Genomic DNA, 23,939 nt, shown 5'->3' on the forward strand with positions numbered 1-23,939 from the left:
GCTTTCTGCCATAACAGTGGTGTCATCTGCATGACTGAAGTTATCGATATTTCTCCCTCCAAACTTGATTCCAGCTTGTGCATCATCCAGCCTGGCATTTCGCATGATGTACTCTACATATAAGTTAAATAGGCAGGGTGACAATATACAGCCTTGATGTACTCCTTTCTCAATTTGGACCAGTCTCTTGTTCCATGTCCAGTTCTAACTGTTGCTTCTTGATCTGCATACGGATTTCTCAGGAGGCAGGTCAGGTGGTCTGGTATTCCCATCTCTTCAAGAATTTTCCACAGCTTGTTGTGATCCACACAGTCAAAGGCTTTGGCATAGTCAATAAAGTCGATGTTTTTCTGGAATTTTCTTGCTTTTTCTATGATCCAATGGACATTGGCAATTTGATCTCTGGTTCCTCTGCCTTTTCTAAATCTAGCTTGAACATTTGGAAGTTCTTGGTTCACGTACTATTGAAGCCTGGCTTGGAGAATTTTGAGCATTACTCTGCTAGTGTGTGAGACGAGTGCTATGGTGCAGTAGTTTGAACATTCTTTGGCATTGCTTTTCTTTGGGATTGGAATGAAAGCTGACCTTTTCCAGTCCTGTGGCCACTGCTGAGCCACAGGGTCAGGAAAATCCCCTGGAGGAGGAAATGGCAACCCACTCCAGTACTCTTGCCTGGGAAATCCCATGGACAGAGAAACCTGGAGGGCTATAGTCCAGGGGGTTGCAAAAGAGTTGGAACCTGGAGGACTATAGTCCAAATTTTCCAAATTTGCTGGCAATTGAGTGCAGCACTTTCACAGCATCATCTTTTAGGATTTGAAACAGCTCAGCTGTAATTCCACCACCTCCACTAGTTTCTTCCCTAGTGATGCTTTCTAATGCCCACTTGACTTCACATTCCAGGATGTCTGGCTCTAGGTGAGTTATCACACTATTGTAATATAGCATATTATATTATGTAATATATACTATATAACATGTTATACCTATATACATTTTATAGTATAACATATATATAACATATAACATATTATATTATGTAATAAATTACACAATATAACCATAATAACAGACCCATTAGAATGGCAAAAATCCGAAATACTGACAACACCAAATGCTAACAGGCATGTGGAGCAACAAGAACTCTCATTCACTGCTCATGGGAATATAAAATGGAATAGCTATTTGGAAGACATCTTGGCAGTTTCTTACAAAGTAAACATAGTCTTACTGTATGATCCATCAATCATGCTCCTAGGTATTTTCCCAAATGAATTGAAAACTTACATTTACAGGAAACTACACAAAAATGCTGCATTAGATTTATTGATAATTACCCCAAAATTGGGAGTAAATAAGATGTCTTTCAATAGGTGATGTCTGGGGAAAGAGTATACTGAACAGATAAACAAGGGCAAAGACCTAAGGTGGGAATAGCATGCTTTGTCAAAGGACCAGAGGCTAAAGTGGTGGGAAAAGGTAAGTTAAAGGAAGTGAGATCAGAGAGACAGCTAGGACCGAGCCACTTAGGCCTGGGTAGGAACTTTGGACTCTTAAGAGTGATGGATGGGCGGCCATTGGAGGGTTGAGCAGTATTGTGTTATGACTGATTTACATTTTAACTGGATCACTTGGGTAGCTATGTCACAAATAATGTACAATTCCTGCCTCCTCCTGTGAATGCTTGTGATGTTGTGATTTACAATAAAAAATGTTCATTTAATCTCTGTCCAACTCCTGGCACAGGAATTTCCAAGGTTTTTGTGAGAAGAAAGATAACAGTATCTTTTTTTTTTTTTTAACAACAAGGTCCTTTCAACAATATATCAGTTTATGTTAACAACAGGAATTTGGGGAAACCCCTAAGTAACCTAAGGATGGAAACTAGTTGCCAAGGGAACCAACCTTAATTAGAGGGTTGGAACTTTCAGGCCTCCCCTCCCCCACCACACCCCAACCTCCAGGAAGAGGCTAGAGATTGAACTCCAACACCAACAATCAATGACTTAATCAATCATTGTTCCCAAAGGTACAGGGTTCAGCAAACTTCTGGGTAGACACATGGTGATGCAAGGAGAGGGCTCACTAAGAGACAGCATGGAAACTCTGCACCCATTCCCCACACCTTACCCTGTGTTTTCCTTCCATCTGGCTGTTCCTGAGTTACGTTGTTGTTTAGTCACCAAGTTGTATTCAACTCTTTTTCGACCCCCCTGGTCTATAGCCCTCCAGGTTCCTCTGTCCATGGGATTTCCCAGGCAAGAATACTGGAATGGGTTGCCATTTCCTCCTCCAGGGGATTTTCCTGACCCAGGGATCGAACCCACGTCTCCTGCATTGGCAGGCGGATTCTTTACCACTGAGCCACCAGAGAAACCTCCCCTGAGTTATACTCTGTTATAATCAACCAGTAATCTAGTAAATAAATATTTCCCTGAGTTCTGTGAACCTCTCTAGCAAATTAATTGAAATAGGGTGGTGGGAACCTTCAATTTATGGCCAGTCAGGCAGAAGCACAGGTGATAACCTGGATTTGGGGTTGGCATTGGGCAGGGGAGTGGGGGTGTCCTGTGGAACTGAACTCTTAACCTGTGGCATCTAATTCTAGCTCCAGGTAGATAGCATCAAAATTGAGTTAAATTGTAGGACAACCAGGTAGTCTCACAAAATTGCTTGATATATGGAAAGTCCGCCCATCTGGTGTCAGACAGGCTGTGGGTGTGGTAGTGTTGTAGGAGTAAAGGAGAAACACTCAAGGGGAAGTTTTTAGCTTTTCCTCACAAGGCCCTAGGATAATTCTCTCCTCTCGAGTGTGGCCTGGATCTAATGACTTGCTTCTGACTTGATTCTTGCACCATATTGCAAAAATCATGTCATTTCCAAGATTAGGTTACAAAAGACTGTGCATTTCTTCTTACTCTCTCTCACTTGCTCTCCCCTTCAGAGCCCTCACTGAGGCAAAGTGTGCTGCCAGGTTGGGATTAGCCCTATAGGGGCCCGTGTGACAAGGACTGACATTTCTAGCAAATAGCCAGTGAGGACATGAGTCCTTCTAACAGCCATGTGAGTGAACTTGGCCGTGGATCTTCCCCCAGTGCAGTCTTGGGTTTTTCTGTTTGTTTTGCGGTGTGGGGCGGCAGGGGGTGGTTTATTTGTTTTTTTGGCTGCACCTGGGCTTCCCTCATAGCTCAGTCAGTAAATCATCTGCCTGCAGTGCAGGAGACCCAGGTTCGATTCCTGGGTCAGGAAGATCATCTACAGAAGGAAATGGCAACCCACTCCAGTATTCTTGCCTGGAGAATCCCATGGACAGAGGAGCCTGGCGGGTTACAGTCCTAGGGTCACAAGAGTCAGACACGACTGAGCGACTAAACCACCACCACCAGGTCTTAGCTGCAGCTCCCAGGATCTTGTAGTGGTGGCGTGTGGGATCTAGTTCCCTGACCAGAGGTTGAACGTGGGCCCTCTACACTGGGAGCAAGAGTTCTAGCCTCTGGACCACCAGGGAAGTCTCCCCACCATGCAGTTTTTAAATGACTGCAGCTCCTTCGGTGCCTTGATCACAGCCTTAAGAGAGACTTTTAGTCAGAGGACATAGCTAAACCGTGCCTGGATTCCTGACCTCAGAAACAGTGAGATACTACTTGTCATATTAAGCCTCTAGATTTGGGGTAACTTGTCATGCAGCAATAGACAACCAATATAGAGGGCAAGTTTGAGACCCAGAAGAGCAGATTTGCAGGACATAGAAATGGTCCATCCATCCTAGTAATAATGGTGGTTTGGACTAGCACATAGCAGTGGCCGTGGTGAGAAGCCGTTGAACGGAAGATAATTTCTGTAAAGTGCCTGGCACTTAGCAGACACTGAACAACTGTTCATACCATTTATATTCCTTGGTAAGAATTACTCTAAGCAAGACTAGAATTTCTGGAGGAGACTAAATTGATTGATCATGTTTGGGAGATGCCATGATATGCTAATAGATAGAATGGCAGAGTCTTAAAAAATATCTATATACTTGTTACAGGTTCAACTGTGTCCCTCCATAAAAGGTAGACACAATTCAATCCCAAATATCTCATAATGAGTCCTTATTTGGAAATAGGGTCCTTGCAGATGTAATTAGTCATTACAGGGGTCATATGTGGGCCCCTAATCTACTTTATCTGGTATCCTTATAAGATGACAGTCATGTAAAGACAGACAGAGCAAAAAAGCCATGAGAAGATGGAGACAGAGACTGGAGCTATACTGCCACAAGCCAAGGAACACCAAGGTTCAACAGTCACCCCCAGAAGCTAGGAAGAGGCAAGGAAGTATTCTCCCCAAAAAAACTGTAGATGGAACATGACACAGCCAACATTTTGATTCTGGACATCTAGCCTTCTGGACGGAGAGAATAAATTTCCATTGTTTGAAGCCACTTGCTTTGCTACTTTGTTATAGAGGCGCTATGAACTGATATAATATCTATAAATGAATGGTCTTCCTTATTCACCACCACTTCACTAGGTAGGAAAATGCTGGAGTCAACCATTAAATGTCATTCTTTAGCACCAACACAGCCCCATATTCATAAAAATGGTTAGGAAACACTTGGTACTTGGTGGCAATGATGATGGTGATTTACTCTCTTTTGTTGTTTCTAATACACATTCCGTGCTGAATACACCAGAAATCCTTCCAATTAATGCTAATGGGTGACCAGCCTCTGGTTCCCTCCATGGGAAATGAGGCCACTAAGAGGAAGTTATCAGTAAGGGATTTATGTTTTAGTAGCATGTTTAATTATGATACAACCACGACTGTCTCTTGCACAGGAATTTAGCATTCAAGATTTACAGCTCATAGCACAATTTTTGCCTTTGTTGTCTCAAAGAGCCATGCCACTGTTTTACTGGACTAGCAACCTTTTTTCTATTGTGTCAGGCTGCCCCCTACTGTTTTGGTCTAATAATCTCATCCTGGCTGATACAGTTTTGAGTTGGTTTTCAAAACGTGTATTTTCTACCAAGGTCTGTAAACCTGCCCACTCTCATGCCCCAAAACACACAGAACATTGGACTGGTGGGCGTGTGGGAAGGGGGTTTATTTTTCTTTTAATAAAACCACTGAAGAACCACACACACACACAAATATATATATATATAAGATATATATATGTTTGTTTCAAAACACTTCGTCTGACCAGCTTAAGCTTGCAAGGGAAATTAAGTTTCCAAAATCACAGCAGATCAGATTCTTTTCTTTCTTATTTCTTGAGGGCGGCAAACATCTTCAAGAGATATCCTTTCTTTTCATGATACGACAGCAGGGAAATTTTTTTTGAGAGAGAGAAGCTGATGAAACTTTAACTAATCCAACCAGCCAGAGGAAAGCAATATTACAAAAGGGGCCTCAAAGGAAAGGTGGGATTTCTTTTCCGCTTCAAAGGCGATGATGTGCAATGCTGTGAGAAGGCAGCCTGCTTGTGGGGGGCGCTCAGAGTGCCGCAGACACTCAAGCCCATCCTCTTTTCTGTGGGCCTCCCCAGCCAGCCCGCTGCTCAGCATATGGACAGGGCCAACCCTTAGCCAGGAAGAAAAGTGACAGACTCATATGTATCCCATGGGATATATCCATAAGGAAATAAAGAGGGAACCCGAAATCAGTGTTTGGGCTTTAAAACACAGATCTATTCTCAAGGTATTGGAGGTGGATGTTGAGGGAGAGGGGAGGATCCAAAAGCAAAGGATAATAGCTGAGAACAAACCCTGTGCTGATGGTTTTAAAATAAATAAAAGGTATTGCAAAGCAGCTTCCCTGATTCCTGATCTTTTTCCTTTCTCTTCCTTAACCCGCTTTAGTGGTACCCAGCCCTCTCTCGAGGGCTTTCCACGGATGACTGGCTAACATGATCCTCAGAGCTGTGCTTCTGTGAGACCACAGGCAGCCGCCTTCTACAGATTGGTGGCATTTGGGCCTCCACAGTAATCCTATAACTGGCTCTCAGCCGTCTGGTTTCCTGTGATCCTGGTCACTACTGAGGCTTTGTTCAGTTCCCCCAGCCGCCTGCACACACCTTCACTCTCTCTGCAGCTGTCTTGTACCCTCCCCTGTCTGGACTGGAAGCCTCTGGCAGGGTTGGGGAAGGGGCATCCTTTTGCTCTGCTGGCACCAAGAGGCACTGCTGGCCAGGCCTGGGACAGTGCTATCTCCCAGGGCTTGCAAAGGACAGGAAGGGCTGGTGGGTGAGGTAGGGCTGAGGGCAGGGGCGGCTGTCACTGGACAGCATTTATTATTGCAGTGTGCCAGCTAAACCCATAACCTATTCCATAAAAGTTGGTTGTTTTTTTTTTTATCTCGCATGATCTGAGAGAATAGCCCATCTGCTATCTTTGGCTTGCCTCCATTTCTTACTCCCATTCATAAAATCTTTAAAGAAGGCCATGTGCTGCTTCCTCACAGAGCGGATCAAGTTGTGCTCCCTTCTGGAATGAACTAAATGTCTACACAGGTGGCTAGAGAGGCCATGCACAGTCTGGCTGTCCTAACTCTCCCTACCTAGCCATCCTCCACTGTCAACCAATAAATCATATGCTCAGCCTCTCTGGAGACCCAGCCATGGCAGGAGCTGGGGGATCACAAATGCTCACTAAGTTTCTGACACTTGTGGGATGAGCATTCACAGCAGTCTAGGAGACTCATGGCTGATAGCAATTTATGTTTTGCCGAGGCGCAAATTCAAACGTTAAATCCCATGACACTAGTATTTGGGAGCTAGTCACTAATAAGAGAGCCTAGCTAGCTTTGTCAGTAACCTTAAAAACATTATCATGCTTTTCTTAATTTTCCAGGAACTGTACAAATTGCTTGCTATACATCATTTCATTGAACCATGATTATCCCCATTTTATAGATGAGAAAACTAAGATTCCCAGAAGTTAAGAAATTTTCTCCAGCTTGTAGTCAGTGAGATTGAGTAAGACCATAGAGCTAGTACATGTGACTGAGTAGATCACATAGCTCAGTAGTGTGATGTGAGTTAGTTCATGTGACTGAGATCCAAGAGTAAGGGTGAGTCGGAAAGATCACAGGCTAGCTGGTGAAGAGTTGGACTCCAGATCTGTCTTACTCTGAAACTCAAGTAGTTACCCATCTGAGTTCTGCCTCCTCTACCATTCTCTCCTGACTTTGGGCATGTGCCAATGAAAAAGACTTCACAGAATTTTGTTACCATGTGGAAAATGGCCCTAGGTACTGGAAACAAACACCTTTAGTGAGCACTGAAAAGATTATGTGATTGCGGTTTAAGAATACACAAGGATTACACTTGGCTCTGAATAGAAATACAAATCTGGAAAAGGCCAGGAGTCTGGTTTAAAACAACTCTACTTTCATGAATTTGAGAATTTTTAAAGATGAGGGTGCCAAGGGTTTTTATATACACAGAGAGAGAGACAGAGGTCAAAATATTATATACATATTAGTATCTGTATATATGGATATCAGTATACAGATAAGACATATTTCTGGCTCTCAAAAATATAATAGCATCAGCATAGCATGAGAAAGAAAAGTGGAAGCTCCATTATGCAGTGACGACTGTGCACTAAAGGCATCCGGGACTGGAAGTGCATTGAAGCCTTCGGAGCACGTGCCTGAAAAAGAAAATGTGGGTGAAGCCTTCAAATATGAACACAGTTTAGGTGGCTGGAAGGGAAAGGAACAGCTTTCAGGTGGATGCAACAAACTAAAACAAAACTAAGAGGAAAAAATGAGCATCACACACATGGGAAATTTTAATCAAGATTGTAAGCTCCCTGGGGGCAGGAAGGTGTCTTAGCTTTTTCACAGTTCTAGCTCCAGAGACTAGCACATGATGGACACTCAGAAATTATTAGTTGATGAAAGAAGAGCGGAAAGAAAACAAAGAGAGGAGCAAGAGAGAGAACTCAAAGGAAAAAGGACAGAGAGGCAGAGTAGAAACGTCTGACCACAAAAGAAGGTGTGTGTTGGAAGTAGAGAGGAACAAGGTTGGTACGGTTGGGTGGAACAGAGAGGGAAACGGCCTTGACCAAAGTCAGGACAAAGAGTCTGATTTAAAGTAATGGGCAACAGACCTAGAAAGCAAATGTATGGCTGTCAAAAGGGAAAGGGAGTGGAGGGAGGGATAAATTAGGAGTTTGAGATTAGCACATACACGCATATGTATAAAATAAAAACAAGGACCTACTAAATGGCACAGGGAATTCTACTTGATATTTTGTAATAACCTATAAAGGAAAAGAATCTGAAAAAGAATAGATAGGTAGATAGATATGCAAAAGAAGATTAAGCTGCTTGACTTCTCTGAAGGCTCAGTTTCTTCCTCTGTAAAATTTAGCCCACTTCATAGGGTTGCAAAAGAAATTAGATGAGATAATGTATGTACATACACTCAGCACAATGAGAACTCAATGAATTGTAGTTTGTTATTATTGTTACTACTACCATTTACCATTTATTAATATGAAAATTAGCTAACTCAAAAATAAGTCCAACTACAATTCGTTCGGAGTGGTAAAAAAAAAATTACCACACTTTAATACAGTAGTTGAACATTTGTTTATTATTCTGAACAACAGAACATGTATCTTCTTTTCATAGTTGAGAGGCCCAGAAAGGTGTAAAAACTAGAAACTCAGAGCAAAAAGTAAATGGAAAACTTGAGTTAATTTCATATTCTTCAATCCCTTGGGAGAAGGCAATGGCAACCCACTCCAGTGTTCTTGCCTTGAGAATCCCAGGGACAGGGGAGCCTGGTGGGCTGCCGTCTGTGGGGTCGCACAGAGTCGGACATGACTGAAGTGACTTAGCAGCAACAGCAGCAATACCTGGAGGTTCAGTCATTTGAGGAGCAAGCATAGGACAGAAGTGTGTGTGTGTGTGTGTGTGTGTGTGTGTGTGTGTCCAACAATCTCCCTATCCTTTCAACGTCAAACAGCCTATGGAAGCACCCAGAGGCCAGCACCCTGGGAAGGGCTGGCACCTTTCTTTATGAAAAGGTCCTTCTCCATTTGTTTTAGGAGAATTAGTAGGGAGGAGGTTGTTTTTCTATTTTGTATGTGTGGTAAAATGTCTTTTCTGTTATGAAATAATGGTAATCATAAATTGTAGATTTTAAGTGGTGTTACACGGCAACCCTAAAAAAAGAAAAAGAAAAGGCCATTCCACTGTTTCCCCTCCAGATATCCTTCTGGCACTTTACACATCTCTCAATAATTGAGGAGACACATGTGGTTTTCTTCTACAAAAGGGAATATCTAGGCATGCAGAACCTAGGCCACCCCGCATCGCTGTCCTAATATCCTTTGCAAAATTCCTCCTTCTTCTCAAAGTTTCACCTTTTTCCTGTCTTCCCACAGCTCAAGTCATATCAGAGACAAATCCTAGAGAGCCACACTGAGAATGCAGGTCTGTTTCAAAGAGTTACTTGACTTAGGCTGTAAAAAGCAGTCAGAGACATTGAATGCTAAATATGTGAGGATGGATGAATGGTTAGAGGAATAGAAGGAGGGGAGAAAGCGCCTTAAAATCAACCACATCATCTGACAGAATCAAGAAAATTCTCTGTTATGGGGAAAGAGGCATGAAAAAGAACAGTTGAATTGTTAAAAGCTAAATCTGGATTTCAAAGAGAAATTTTTTTTTATAAAACTAAGGCAATTTCCTTGCAAAACAGACTCTATTTTCCAAAAAGAATAAGAAATAAAATCTCCCAACCTTTTGAATCCCCAGTCTGACTCCCTAGAAGTAACCATGCTTTATATTAATATCTTCTAATATATCCTCCTAAGAATTGTCCTGCATTTAAAAGAATATAGGTGTGAATATATGTGTATGTGTGTGTGTAAATCTTCTTGAATTATTTCTAAACCTATTACTGAAAAAAGTTTTTTTCAATTCGGATTTTTTTTAAAAAAGCTTTTTTTAAAAAAACTGAAGCATAGTTTATTTATATTGTTGTGTCAATCTCTGCTCTACAGCAAAGTGACTCTGATACATATAGACATTCTTTTTAAAGTCCTGATTCTAAAAGCAAAACTTTCTACTAACAAGTAGTAAAGGCCTTACACAGAACAATCTCAGACCTTCACAAGAGTCAGCAAAAGTCCAGGTAGTCTGTGAAACAGAAATAATCAAATGCTTCAAAATATTTAATTTCCTATTCCAGGAATGTGAAACAGGTGTAATTAAAATAACACTATTTTAATTAAGTGACCTCTCTTGACCAACCATCTGTGAATAATTCAGATTTCCTCCTTATTATTACTGTAAAATTAAAACGAGGTCATATAAACAAGAAGATCCTCTTTAACTATCTTTAAGCACCAGCAATATATATTTTCCACCAGTTAAAATCCTTAATGATACAAAAAATCTGTCAAGCATAACTCCCCCAATTCATTTGCCTGAAACCATCAATATTTTATCATGCACTTGCAGTTGGCTTTAATTTAACAGTCCAGGTTACTAATCAAACAAAACACCCAAGTCATTAAAAGTTAGCGTGCCATTTAGAAAGTGCATTTCACGTTTATTAAAATATCTTTCATGCAGCCATTAGAAACCTAAAGTTTTAATTACAATCAGATATTTAGTTCTACTCCCGTTATGCATTTGGCACTCTCTTGCAACTGCCCTGATTAATCTTCCAGACCCAAGTTCATCCATTACCTCCTGAAATTATTTTCTTCTCAACTTCAGAATTCATCTTTCTAGTCCACCCCCTGCAAAGAAGCAAAATGCATTTTAAAGGTGTGTAAAATAACTACCCAAAAGATGACTCATTTAAAAGATTTCATTTCAAATGTAATTTATCCTTCATAAAAGACCAAAGAGGTATCATTCAGAAAGACAAATTGAAATTAAAAATTAGCTCTTCATGTCTTTATTGTCAGTTTTCATTATTTATTTTTCTTTCTAAAGATCAGAAAAGCTCAACAAGCATTTTCCTACAATTTTCTAACTGTGTGATTCAATTAACTCTTATTTTTCTTCAAGCTTTTCAGTCTTCCCTACTCTTATTCCTGCCCTGACTTGCTCTAAAGTTCCATGAAAGAGGAATCAATATTTTTAAATGATACAAATGAACTTATTTATACAACAGAAACAGACTTATAGACTTTAAAAACAAACTTGTGGTTACCAAAGGGGAAACATAGCGGGGGAGGGATAAATCAGGAGTTTGGAATTAACATACACACACGACTATATATAAGATAAAGAACCAACAAGGACCTACTGTATAGCACAGGGAACTCTACTCAATATTCTGTGATAACCTGTACGAGAAAAGAATCTCAGAAAGAATTAATATATGTGTATGTATAACTGAATCAATGTACTGTACACTTGAAACTAACACAACATTGTAAATCACCCATACTCCAATAAATTAAAAAAAAATTTTTTTAATAAAGTTTGATGAAAGATTACTGACATATAAAACATCAGATTCCATACGTAATCTAGATCTTGAGAATTACAGCATTTAGATTCTCCATCAGTCATATTTGCTGCACACTAAAAAGACATTTTAGATGAGATTTCAAGCCAACAGCAAGTACACTCACTTCTAAGGGTCACACCAATGCAAATTGTGGGACCTGCAATTGAGATGAAGGCCCCCAGTTACACAGGTATGAATGGAATTGAGAGTCTATTCAAAAAACAATCACTCAGTCATGCCTGACTCTTTGCAACACTTTGGACTGTAGCCCATCAGGCTCCTCTGTCCATGGGATTTTTCAGGCAAGAATACTGGAGTGGGTTGCCATTTCTTTCTCTTAAGGGATCTTCCTGACCCAGGGATCGAACCCATGTCTCCTGTGTCTCCAGCATTGCAAGCAGATTCCTTATCCACTGAACCACCAGGGAAGCCTTTAGGATATGCTTTAAAGACTAAAAGCATCTTGCATCTATCAAGCTATCGCAAACATAAATCTGTAAAAGCCATGTGCATGTCTGACTTTAGTCATGTCTGACTCTTTGCAACCCCATGGACTGTAGCCCACCAGGTTCCTCTGTCCATGGGATTCTCCAGGCAAAAATACTGGAATGAGTTACCAGAGAATCTTCCTGACCCAGGGATCAAACTCACATCTCCAATGTTGCCTGCATTGGCAGATGGGTTCTTTACCACTGGTGCCACCTGGGAAGCCCAATAAAGGCCATAATTCTAAATAATATACGATTATGTTAAACATGGACTTTCCAGTGTCACTAATAGTAAAGAATCCACCTGCCAACACAGGGGAGATAAGAGACACAGGTTCTATCCCTGGGCTGGGAAGATCCCCTGGAGGAGAACATAGCAACCCACTCCAGTATTCTGTCTTGGAGAATCCCATGGACAGAGGAGTCTGGCAGGCTATGCTCCATAGGGTCGCAAAGAGTCAGACACAACTGAAGCAACTTAGCGTGCAAACATCATCAGTGCCCAGGTTAGGGTCCAGTCATGTTCCCTAGGACTTGTGTTCCACATTGCTTGATTCCATGCTCTGAACCAAGTTGCCTTTTTCATAAGAACTAGCCTGTGGTTGTAGTACAGTAGCCTTTTTAATAGCTTCTTGCCCACTGAAATTTAAGAGCTCTTTTTATTTTGAATTATCTTTGTTCCTTTCAGTCAAAGTTGATGGAGTGTCCATCAATTCAATTCTCTTAAAAACTTTGTGGGATTTCTATGAATTTCACTGGAATGTACTTCATTAAATAAAAGCCACATCAACAAATCTCTTTAATATCTTTAAATATATTTAATCTCTTTAATTCTCTGCCTTGGGCTGAATCAGAGTGATTCATAATTATTCTGCCTTGGGCTGAATAATTAGAAGCCTTTTTTCTAGTTCTAGACATATTTTTAAATCTTTCTAGAAGATTAACAAAGGGTCTTACAGCCATATTATTTATATGATCTTACTTCAAAGGTCTTTGCCAATGGAGAGGAAGGAAATGAGAAAGTTTTATTTTCAAACCCATTAAATCCCAAGTCCTTATAGTTCCTTTAAAAATTGTTTGAATACCACAAAAGTTCTTTTTTTTTTTTCACACTTAAGTCTCTCCATCCAAAACTTTGGTGGCTCAGTCAGTAAAGAATCCACCTGAAATGCGCGAGACCTGGGTTTGATCCCTGGGTTGGGAAGATCCCCTGGAGGAGGGCATGGCAACTCACTTCAGTATTCTTGCCTGGAGAATCCCCATGGACAGAGGAGCCTGGCAGGCTACAGTCCATGGGGTTGCAGAGAGCCAAACATGACTGAGCGATGAAGCACAGCACATCCATACCTTATTATCAGTGGCCCAAAGAAACCAACTGGCCCCTTCAGTATGCTGCCAGTAAATCTCAGCCAAACCACCAGTTGGTCAGGTTGTTCTATTTTCCCACATTACTGCAGACAACAATATTGTCTAACTTTCCTCCATTATACAAGGATCACATTTTTTCCAACCTCCAAAACCAAATTTCTCCCTCCTTCTAGGATTCACCAGCTTTTATCTTCAATGGTCTTCCAGATTTTATCAATAGGCTCCTCAAGGCCTTCTAGCTTCTGCTTACTGCCTAGTCCCAAAGCCATACATTTTATGGTTTTAGTAGAGAAGCACCCCACTTCCAGGTACCAAATTCCAATTTTCTATCACACCATACACTGAATAACTTAAGACAATAAGTTATTGTCTTAAGTTAACGATGTATATATTCATCATTATATTTCATGAATCTGTGAGTCAAGAATTCAATCAAGACTCAGTTGGACAATTCCTTTGTTCCACATGAAATCAACTGCCATCAATGAGTCACTGGGTGGTATTCAGCTGATGGGCTGGTTGGAAGGTCCTTGATGGCTTCATTTGCATGTTTATAGCCTTGGTGGAGATGGCTAGAAGGTTGAGTTCAGCTAGGACTGTCTTACACTGAGGCCCCAGCATGCTGGTCTCAGGGTATATGGACTTCTTTTTTTTTTTTTTTTTTTTTTTTCCACTTTTTTTTTTTTTATTTTATTTTCTTTTTAAACTTTACAAAATTGTATTAGTTTTGCCAAATATCAAAATGAATCCGCCACAGGTATACATGTGTTCCCCATCCTGAACCCTCCTCCCTCCTCCCTCCCCATACCATCCCTCTGGGTCGTCCCAGTGCACCAGCCCCAAGCATCCAGTATCATGCATCGAACCTGGACTGGCAACTCATTTCATACATGATATTACACATGTTTCAATGCCATTGGTAGCTCAGGACACTTAGAGAAATTTTTCCTATAAAGGGGAAGTAGAAGTTGCCAGTCTCTTATACTAGAAACTGGCACATTGTCACTTCTGCTATATCCTATTGGTCAAGCAACCATAGAGCCCAGATTTAAGGAGCAGAGACATAGATTTTACCTCTCAGTGGGAGGAGTGTTCAAAAATATTGCAGACATCTTTAATCTATGACAAATACTATGAGCTAGGCATTCTTATTCTCATTCTACAAAGAAAACTAAACTTAGAAAGGATAGGTAATTTTCCCAAAGTCATACAGTTACAGTAACGCTAGAATTCCAACCTAATCATCTATCTGTGTGGAAAAGTAAATAAATTACCTAACAACTCCCAAAAAGTAGTGATTAAAATAGCATCATCTTCTGGAGAAACAAAGTATATGTCTATGTGGCCCTGCTGTCCATCAGCTCAGGATACAAGCTTCCTCCCTTCCTTTCATCCCTGCTCTCAAGTCGATTTACAGAAGTTACACTTACTGAATGTTCATAAAAGAACAAATGATCACATACTACAAATGTCTTAGAAAGGTAATGTCCAAGTCCATTTATGAAGGTACATCTGACAAATCCAACCTGACAGTATGATCTCTCAGAGGTGGAGGATATAATGAGACTACTACTACTCTTCTGGACCAACATGGAGAATTTTGCTGAGGATGAAGTAACAGGAACCTTGGGGAGCAAGGGATTTTGTCATCCTGGAGTGATGACCATTATGGAAAGGAGAGCTGATAGAGTCAGAGACAAGCCCTCTTGCCCTATGGCAGGAAGAAAACATAGCTGTGGGTCCACAGTCTGTGGTCCTCCAAGGGGAGATTTTGCAGGAAGGATGGGACTTTCAACAATAAAAATCAGACCTAACTTCCAGAAATTATTCCTGGAAAGAAAAAAAGAGAGCAAGGATCAATGTGCCCACATATATAATGTCCTAGAAAGTTCAGGTTTAGAATATACATACCACAGATGGGGTCAAGGGACCCATGGTCAAAATTACATGCAAAATTTGGCACAGATCAAATGGGAATTGTGTCAGGAAGGCTGAAGCCCAGCATGCATAGAAAGTGAAAGTCAAAGTCACTCAGTCGTGTCTGATTCTTTGTGACCCCAAGGACTATACAGTCCATGGAATTCTCCAGGCCAGAATACTGGAGTGGGTTCCCTTCCCTTAGTTCCCTTCTCCAGGGGATCTTCCCAACCCAGGGATCGAACCCAGGTCTCCCACATCGCAGGTGGATTATTTACAAGCTGAGCCACTAGAGAAACCCCCAGAATGCACAAATGATGCAAAAGACAGTAAAGAAAAGTAAGATTTTTGTATGATTTTGTTTGGGGCAGGAACATGGAAGATGTAAATCTGTCAAATAGAGATTATGGTGTGATGTTAGCAGATCATAGAGAAAGTAGAACTGCTCAACTTCTATTTTGATTCTTTTCTTTAAAGAGAATGGGCATCTGGCTGTAAAGAGAAGCATAAATATTGAAAAAGCTGAAGCCCAGGTGGAAGAGATGATGTTGAACAAAATTCTCATTTTCTGTCAAAAACGAGTTCCTCTCTTCCTAAGAATCCAGTATAGTTGAATAGACGAAGAGTTGGGACACTGTAAATGCAAGATTCTCCTCTGCACAATTTAGGCTGCCAATGAAAACCTGTGCCAGTCAGCTCTCAGAGTGCCAGGCTCACAGGTGTGTCCCAGGGATCTATAGATAATACAGGAAGTCAGAATCCAGTGGGGCTGGGGACAAAGAGGCTTATATAGTGATTATTAACTGGTACAAAATTTCTTTGGAGGTAATGGAAATGTTCTGGAATTAGTGGCGACAGTTTTCACAACCTTGTGAATATATTAGGTTGGCCAAAAAGTTTGTTTGGGTTTTCCCCCAAACAAACTTTTTGGCCAACCCTATACTAAAAAACCCCTGAATTATATACTTTGAAGGATGACTTTTATGGTATATGCATTATATCTTAATTTCTTTTGAAGAATACATTATCACATTTTTACCAACCTCAGTTCCAAGTTTCTTTTCTGTGTCTACCTATCCAAAATTTTAAAAAGCTAATGACCAGGACACATTCCTGTCAGCTAAAGAACAAAGCCAAATTCCATTTTTAAAGTTCTTATTCTTTGTGACTGATGACAAAACAAACAAAACAGTTTGCTTTTTACTTTTATGGGGGGAAGTATAGGAATATAACCAAATCTAGCGTGTTTTTTAAGAAAGCATTTTGTGCTCATTTTTTTAAGCAAAAAAAATGAGAGCAAAAGATGGAATCACAACTGTGGCAATATTACACTAAATTGCCCATCACCAAAAAACTAGATGGGATAATAATTGGCTAAAGTAGTGAGCCCAGTTCCCTAGTAACTCTTTAGGAACCAACTGCACATACAATTGTTGAAAGAGAGATAAGAAAGAGCTAGAATGGGAAAGTCTTAGTGACTTTAGCAGCGATGGCTTTAAAAGAAGCAGCAGAATGATGGAGCTGCTGTGCTACGAATGCATCTGAGTTGTGAAACCTAGAGTCCAGTTTAGTCTGGGGGAGGAAGGATAATGGTCCTACTCTAGTCTGTGTGGATCAGAATATCTGGAGCAGAAGCCTGGAAGGGAAGAGAGCTTGGGAGAGAAGGGATACATGTATATGTGTGCCTGAGTCCCCTTTGCTGCTCACCTGAAACTACCACAATATTGTTGATTGGTTATACCCCATTACAAAATAAAAAGTTTTAAAATTTTTTTTTAATTTCTAAAAAAGAATATCTAAAGCACTATAAGCCATTCTGAGCGCCACCATCCCAGAGGATCACATGCAAACTAGAACTTGATGGAATACTAAAGGTCTGACACCATGACGTAAGTTAAACCATTAAAAGGACAGATACTATTTAGCTTAGGAAAGAAAAGGAAAAAGAGAAACCTAAAAGTTCTCTTTTTAAAAAATTATCAGAAAGACTCAGTTTTTTTAATCTTTATGACTTTATTAGCAACATCGCAGAAAAAGAAAAAAGCTAAGGTTGCCAAACATTTGAGGCCTGAGTTGAATAACCTCAGACAAACTAGGTACATTACCAGAAGTCACAGTTAACTGATATCACAAATAAATGTGAAGGGGCAAGAAAAATTGGGACCTTCAGTTAAAAGTGGAAGCAGAACCTGGCCACAGGGAGAAGGGAAAAGACAGTTAATGGAGACATTATGCTTGGTCATTCCTCAGGCATGTCCCAGAGGTCTGTATTATTTAAATGTCTCCAAATGGTTAGCAGACATTTTGTTCAATCCAAAAAGCCCAATGAGATATTTGGCTCATAAGACAAGTTGTCTGTGCCAGAAGAACCTTGAAGCTTCAGTTCAGTTCAGTTGCTCAGTCGTGTCCGACTCTTTGGGACCCCACGGACTGCAGCACACCAGGCGGCCCTGCCCATCACTAACTCCCAGAGTTTACTCAAACTCAAGTCCGTTGAGTCAGTGATGCCATTCAACCATCTCATCCTCTGTCTTCCCCTTCTCCTCCTGCCTTCAATCTTTCCCAGCCATCAGGGTCTTTTCAAATGAGTCAGTTTTTCACATCAGATGGCCAAAGTATTGGAGTTTCAACTTTAGCATCAGTCCTTCCAATCAATATTCAGGACTGATTTCCTTTAGGATGAACTGGTTGGATCTCCTTGCAGTCTAAGGGACTCTCTCAAGAGCCTTCTCCAATACCACAATTCAAAAGCATCAATTCTTTGGCACTCAGCTTTCTTTATAGTCCAACTCTCATATCAATACATGACTACTAGAAAAACCATAGACTTGACTAGACAGACCTTTGTTGGCAAAGTGATGTCTCTGTTTTTTAATATGCTGTCTAGGTTGGTCATAACTTTTCTTCCAAGGAGTAAGCGTCTTTTAATTTCGTGGCTGCAGTCACCATCTGCAGTGATTTTGGAGCCCAAAAAATAAAGTCTGACACTGTTTCCCCATCTATTTCCCATGATGTGATGGGACCAGATGCCATGATCTTCGTTTTCTGAATGTTGAGCCTTAAGCCAACTTTTTCACTCTCCTTTTTCACTTTCATCAAGAGGCTCTTTAGTTCTTTGCTTTCTACCATAAGGGTGGTATCATCTGCATATCTGAGGTTATTGATCTTTCTCCCAGAAATCTTGATACCAGCTTGCACTTCATCCAGCCCAGCGTTTCTCATGATGTACTCTGCATATAAGTTAAATAAGCAGGGTGACAATATACAGCCTTGACATACTCCTTTTCCTATTTGGAACCAGTCTGTTGTTCCATGTCCAGTTCTAACTGTTGCTTCCTGACCTGCATATAGATTTCTCAAGAGGCAGGTCAGGTGGTCTGGTATTCCTATCTCTTTAAGAACTTTCCACAGTTTGTTGTGATCCACACAGAGGCTTGGTCTATCCAAAGCATCCATGAATATAGTTGGTCCATTACAGTTTGGACAGGACCAAATATCAAGGGCCTTTGGCATAGACCAAATATCTTATAAATGTTTTGGACAGAACCAAATGGTCTTGCAAATATCAAAGACATTCGGGGGTAAATCAACATCTTACGAATGTTTTTAACAAGAGCAAATGTCCCTCAGGAACCAAATAATTCTTAGGCAGCCAGAACATGATTAGTTTTACCACCTGATATTTGGAAACCACCCTTCTAGAGAGCACTATGATCATGTCACATATGTCCTTAAAAATCCTGTCATTCCCTGTAATTGCCAAAAATAAAATTCAAAAAATTTAACTTGACTTCAGAACTCTACTCAGGATGACCCAGTTCTACTTTTAAAATTTTATCTCCCTTTCCTTCCCATCACCAGTCTTGCTCTCTAACCAAACTCCTGTATATATTACTCAGCCAGAATACATCTCTATTTGCTCCCTCTGCACATCTGTTTATTCCATTCCCTCTACCTGGAACACTTGTTCTCTTTGCATCCACCCACCCATCACCAAATCTGCTATTCATACAATCCACCTTGAAGCAAAGGATCAAAAGTATATTATGAGTTCTTTTTGGATTATTCCATGCTAAAAGTATTCTATCATCCACATCCCTCTCAATTCGCAATCATTAAGTTACAACTTAGGTCTCAGTTTGTTTATCTGTAAAACTATAACTACCAACTTCATAGACTTTTTTGAAGATTGACTTTATAAATGTGAAGCACCTAGAATAGTGTAAGAATATATGAGCTCTATAATTTATCATTATTCTTATTAGTTGTATGATTCTTTTTACAGAAGGAAGTTAGTATGACAAATCATAGTCTCTACCGCTACAGTTGGTCCTGAAGCTATAACTGATACCATCCATTTATGATTCTCTATCGTTAATTCTAGATCCCTCTCCCTTTGGCTAGCTACTGCTGGTTTAGGTTTCTTGCCTGCTGGGTAACATAGCCAGTATAGGTATTCCGGCAGTTGCCATTAGTGTATATTTCAATATTACATTCAGGAGATGGGAAAACAACCACAGGAAAGGTCCATGAATCAACAGGAGCCATTGTGAGTTAGCTTCCATTTGTCATCTGACCACCATAAGCCCCCACTTTTGACTACCAGACCTTGCTAGCATTTTCAGAGATCAGATCAGATCAGTTGCTCAGTCGTGTCTGACTCTTTGCGACCCCATGAATCTCAGCACGCCAGGCCTCCCTGTCCATCACCAACTCCCGGAGTTCACTGAGACTCACGTCCATCGAGTCAGTGATGCCATCCAGCCATCTCATCCTCTGTCGTCCCCTTCTCCTCCTGCCCCCAAACCCTCCCAGCATCAGAGGCTTTTCCAATGAGTCAACTCTTCGCATGAGGTGGCCAAAGTACTGGAGTTTCAGCTTTAGCATCATTCCTTCCAAAGAAATCCCAGGGCTGATCTCCTTCAGAATGGACTGGTTGGATCTCCTTGCAGGCCAAGGGACTCTCAAGAGTCCTCTCCAACACCACTTTTTCTCAAAAGCATCAATTCTTCGGCGCTCAGCCTTCTTCACAGTCCAACTCTCACATCCATACATGACCACAGGAAAAACCATAGCCTTGACTAGACGAACCTTTGTTGGCAAAGGAATGTCTCTGCTTTTGAATATGCTATCTAGGTTAGTCATAACTTTGCTTCCAAGGAGTAAGCGTCTTTTAATTTCATGGCTACAGTCACCATCTCTAGCATTTTACTTCCCAGGAAATTAGGATTAGTACAGAGCCAGTATCTAGTAAAACCCAGAGGTCTTTTACTCCATGCACATTTATTCTGGCAGATAGGCACCAGTCCCATTAGGACTGGTGAGAAGCCTTGAGAGAAGATTTACAGAATATACTTGTGGCAACAATACAAAGTCCTTCCCACGGTGACCCAGCTGCCCTTCAATCAAGGAACTCTGAGTCTGTGAACTGGCTCAGTCTGGAAAATGGATGAATGGCCATGACTCTCCATTGTGGCAACTCAAATCAGGTTGCTGACCAGCAGCTGTGGAGTTTGTATTGTTGTGGCTTTCTGCTATATGAATGTAGCAATATTCTAGAAGAATGCCCATCCCTTTCTTTCATGATTACACCATGATCACTTGGCTTCTGTGGGAGAGAACCCTGTGGACCAAAACATTCTGATTACCAGTCACCCTCCTATCCTTACCTGTAAAGTTTACTGAGTGACCTGGAGCTAGTTCACAGCAAACAGCCTGCTGGATTCCTGCAGCAACTTGTAGGGGAGTGAGTACCAACGGGCCTCTGCCCACTGTTAAGTAGCCACACCAGCAGGGAAAAAAGAAAAAGAAAAAAAGCATGCCGAAACCAGAAAGAGAAGCTCCTTCCTCACCTATGCTGTGCAGTATCCCTCCAGCACCCTCCATTGTGAAAGCCTAATATTGTACCAGATGACAAATAAAAAATGATTACCTGGTCCAGCTCCAAAATCACAAGGTAAAAAAAAAAAAAAAAAGTGGATTTGGAGCTAAGAGATAATAAGCTGATAACTGGCACATATGCTCACTGCTCTGAGACTTTGATCCCTTGCTTGATACTATGCCGAGGTAGTTCTGGCCTTTCTATCTCCTGCAATGTGGTGGTCATCACTCTTTCCAAGCTTCCAGGGGCCATCCAGCACTGTACAGAGAGTGGCTTCAAGAGTCCTTGCCAGAACATTAAATCCTGAACCACAGGCAAGTATATTCATTGTAGCAAACTCTTGCCTTATCTAACTCTATAATCTATAGGCTCCCAGGCCATCACTCTCAAAACCCAATCCCAGGTTAATATACCAGTATTAGCATTATTATATGCTCAGCCTCTGGTCAGGGAACAAAGATTCCATAAGCCACATAGCATGGTCAAAAAAATTTTAATTAAATAAAATTTAAAAGAAAGATGTGGAACACACACATAAATACATATACAAGGAGTATTATTCAGGCATGAAAAAGACTGAACCAATGCCATTTGCAGCAACATAAATGGACCTAGAGATTATCAAGCTAAAGAAAGGCAAGTATCATATGCTATCACCCACATGTGGAATCCAATTTTAAAAAATAATACAAATGAGCTTATTCATAAAACAGAGGTACTTACAGATATTGAAAACAAACTTATGGTTACCAAAGGAGAAACCGTGGGGGAGGCATAAATCAGGAGCTTGGATTAATATACACACACTACTATATATAAGATAGATAACTAACAAGGACTGTATAGCACAGGGAACTCTATCAATATTCTGTGATAACCTATATGAGAAAAGAACCTAAAAAAGAATGAATATATGTATATGCATAAAAAAAATCACTTTGCTGTACACCTAAAACTTACACAACATTATAAATCAACTATACTCCTATAAACTTTTTTTAAAAAATTCACCTTTCAACCCTTCAGTGATCTTCTACACCAGCTTTCTACAAATAGTTGGCTCAGTTTTTCCAAATTCCTGTAGTTACATGGAAGGAAATATTTCAAAATACTAATTTTTGTCATCTATAAGTAGTAGAAAAGAATAGAATGATTTTGCTTTCTTTTTTACATTAGTCTGTGTTTTTTCCAAAGTTTCTACAATGAACATATATTACATCTATAATCAGCAAGGGAAAAAACTGCTGGACTGGATTTTTTTTTTTTTCCACCTCATCCCAATCTTCCATCACTAACACCTTCTCTATATCTCCACCTCAGCCCTTCCTGCTAAATAATCTTTGAAAAGATAAAGTATTGCTAGCATAATATAGCTAAGCTAAGCAATGAGGGCCAGTCACTATCAGCAATGGAGAGTTTTATTATCTTATATTTTATTTGCCCTAAGAAATCGGAAGGACCTGAAAAGTCAAGTGCTATTTCTCCAGGGTGAAACTGGAACCCTGGAGGGAAGACTACCAATTTTGTGGGGCAAGAGAGGAGAAAAGGAGATCACCCAGGGTGACTCTCTAGATGGACTGTTGGACAAATCTCTGCAGAAAGTTAATAAAATAAAAATTGGTGCCCTCATGTGGACTTGGTGTGCAATCATGAATATGTACTCATATTGATCAATCAGCTATTACAAGTGTAAATAAGGACTAACCAACAAACAAAAAACCCACAGTCTGAACAATCATAGGATAAGTAACAAATGAGAGTTTCAAAAAAATGTCAATACTGTATAGCACAAGGAACTCTGCTCAGTGTTACATGGCAACCAGGATGGGAGGGGAATTTGTGGGGAGAATGGATACATGTATATGTATGGCTGAGTCCCTTTGCTGTCCATCTGAAACTATCACAACATTGTTAATCGGCTATACCCCAATATAAGATTAAAAGTTTTTAAAAATTAAAAAATAATTTTTAAAATGAGTGTCAAGGAAGACATCTGATACTTTTTTCCTATGATCATTGCCTTCCCTCTCATCCAGCTCTGAGGTATTTTAGAAACCAAGAAAAAAATGTAGCATGTGTGTGTGTGTGTGTGTAACATACATATAAAAATGGGACACTTTTGAAATCACTGCTCTCCTGTTAAGTCATATCCAGTCCTAGCCTGTGCCAATAGACTGCAATGAGCATCACCCTAGGCTACACATGTCAGGTTTCAAATAATCACCACAATAAAGGATAAAACATTCCTCTATCTTCTAGCAGGACTGCAAGTAATCCTCAAAATAATCATGTTGAGACCATGACTAATTTATTTTTCACATTAATAAAGAAAGCTTTGACAATTTTCTCCATTCTGATGAGACATATTCTTGGTTCCAAAAATCCTTTCTTGTGATTAACTTCTCTCTCTCCTGTGGTCATGAAGCCCATTTCTCCTTGTTCTATTCTTGGAGGGTAACAGTTGCTTAGCCTTTTCCCCAGAAGCACTTCATTGTTAGAGTCTACCATGAGATTACTTATCCATTCTTTAAACAAAGTAATCCATGTTTATGTGACCCCTCCTCAAACATTTCATTTTCCCATTCCAATCAAATTTATCGTTTCCCTTTTAATCTACTCCAAATTTTCTCTGTCCCCTAAACCAAATCAAATATGTGAACTTCTGGGTGATTTCTAAGCATCACACATTCCCTATTATAAATGAAGGAAATACAGAATTGTAAAGGGATTCCTTTGATGTCCTGGAATATGTGGCTATGCTGAAGCAGACTGTAAAAACTGTCCTTTTTTTTTTTTAGCCTTGGACAAG

General features: G+C 40.3%; 1 protein-coding gene across 7 annotated transcripts in view; it reads right to left on the minus strand.

The window, feature by feature from the left end:
• The window catches only part of SPTSSA (serine palmitoyltransferase small subunit A), a 459,057-nt gene that overhangs the window by 345,534 nt on the left and 89,584 nt on the right, over positions 1-23,939 (minus strand). For 6 of the 7 annotated variants that reach the window (XR_008705302.1, XR_008705298.1, XR_008705297.1 and 3 more), the window contains exons 2-3: positions 10,702-10,754; positions 7,359-7,643 (exon numbers count right to left, since the gene is read on the minus strand). Coding sequence is in view for 1 of the 7 variants with exons in the window: in XM_055555730.1 (XP_055411705.1) it covers positions 7,522-7,643; positions 10,702-10,754 (175 nt within the window). In the remaining 6 variants the exon portion in view is untranslated. Of the gene's footprint in view, positions 7,644-10,701; positions 10,755-11,600; positions 11,636-23,939 lie in introns of those variants that run through there. The other variant, XR_008705301.1, reaches the window with a different exon arrangement.

This window comes from Bubalus kerabau, chromosome 19 (assembly GCF_029407905.1).
Source record: "Bubalus kerabau isolate K-KA32 ecotype Philippines breed swamp buffalo chromosome 19, PCC_UOA_SB_1v2, whole genome shotgun sequence".
Classification (NCBI taxonomy): domain Eukaryota; kingdom Metazoa; phylum Chordata; class Mammalia; order Artiodactyla; family Bovidae; genus Bubalus; species Bubalus kerabau.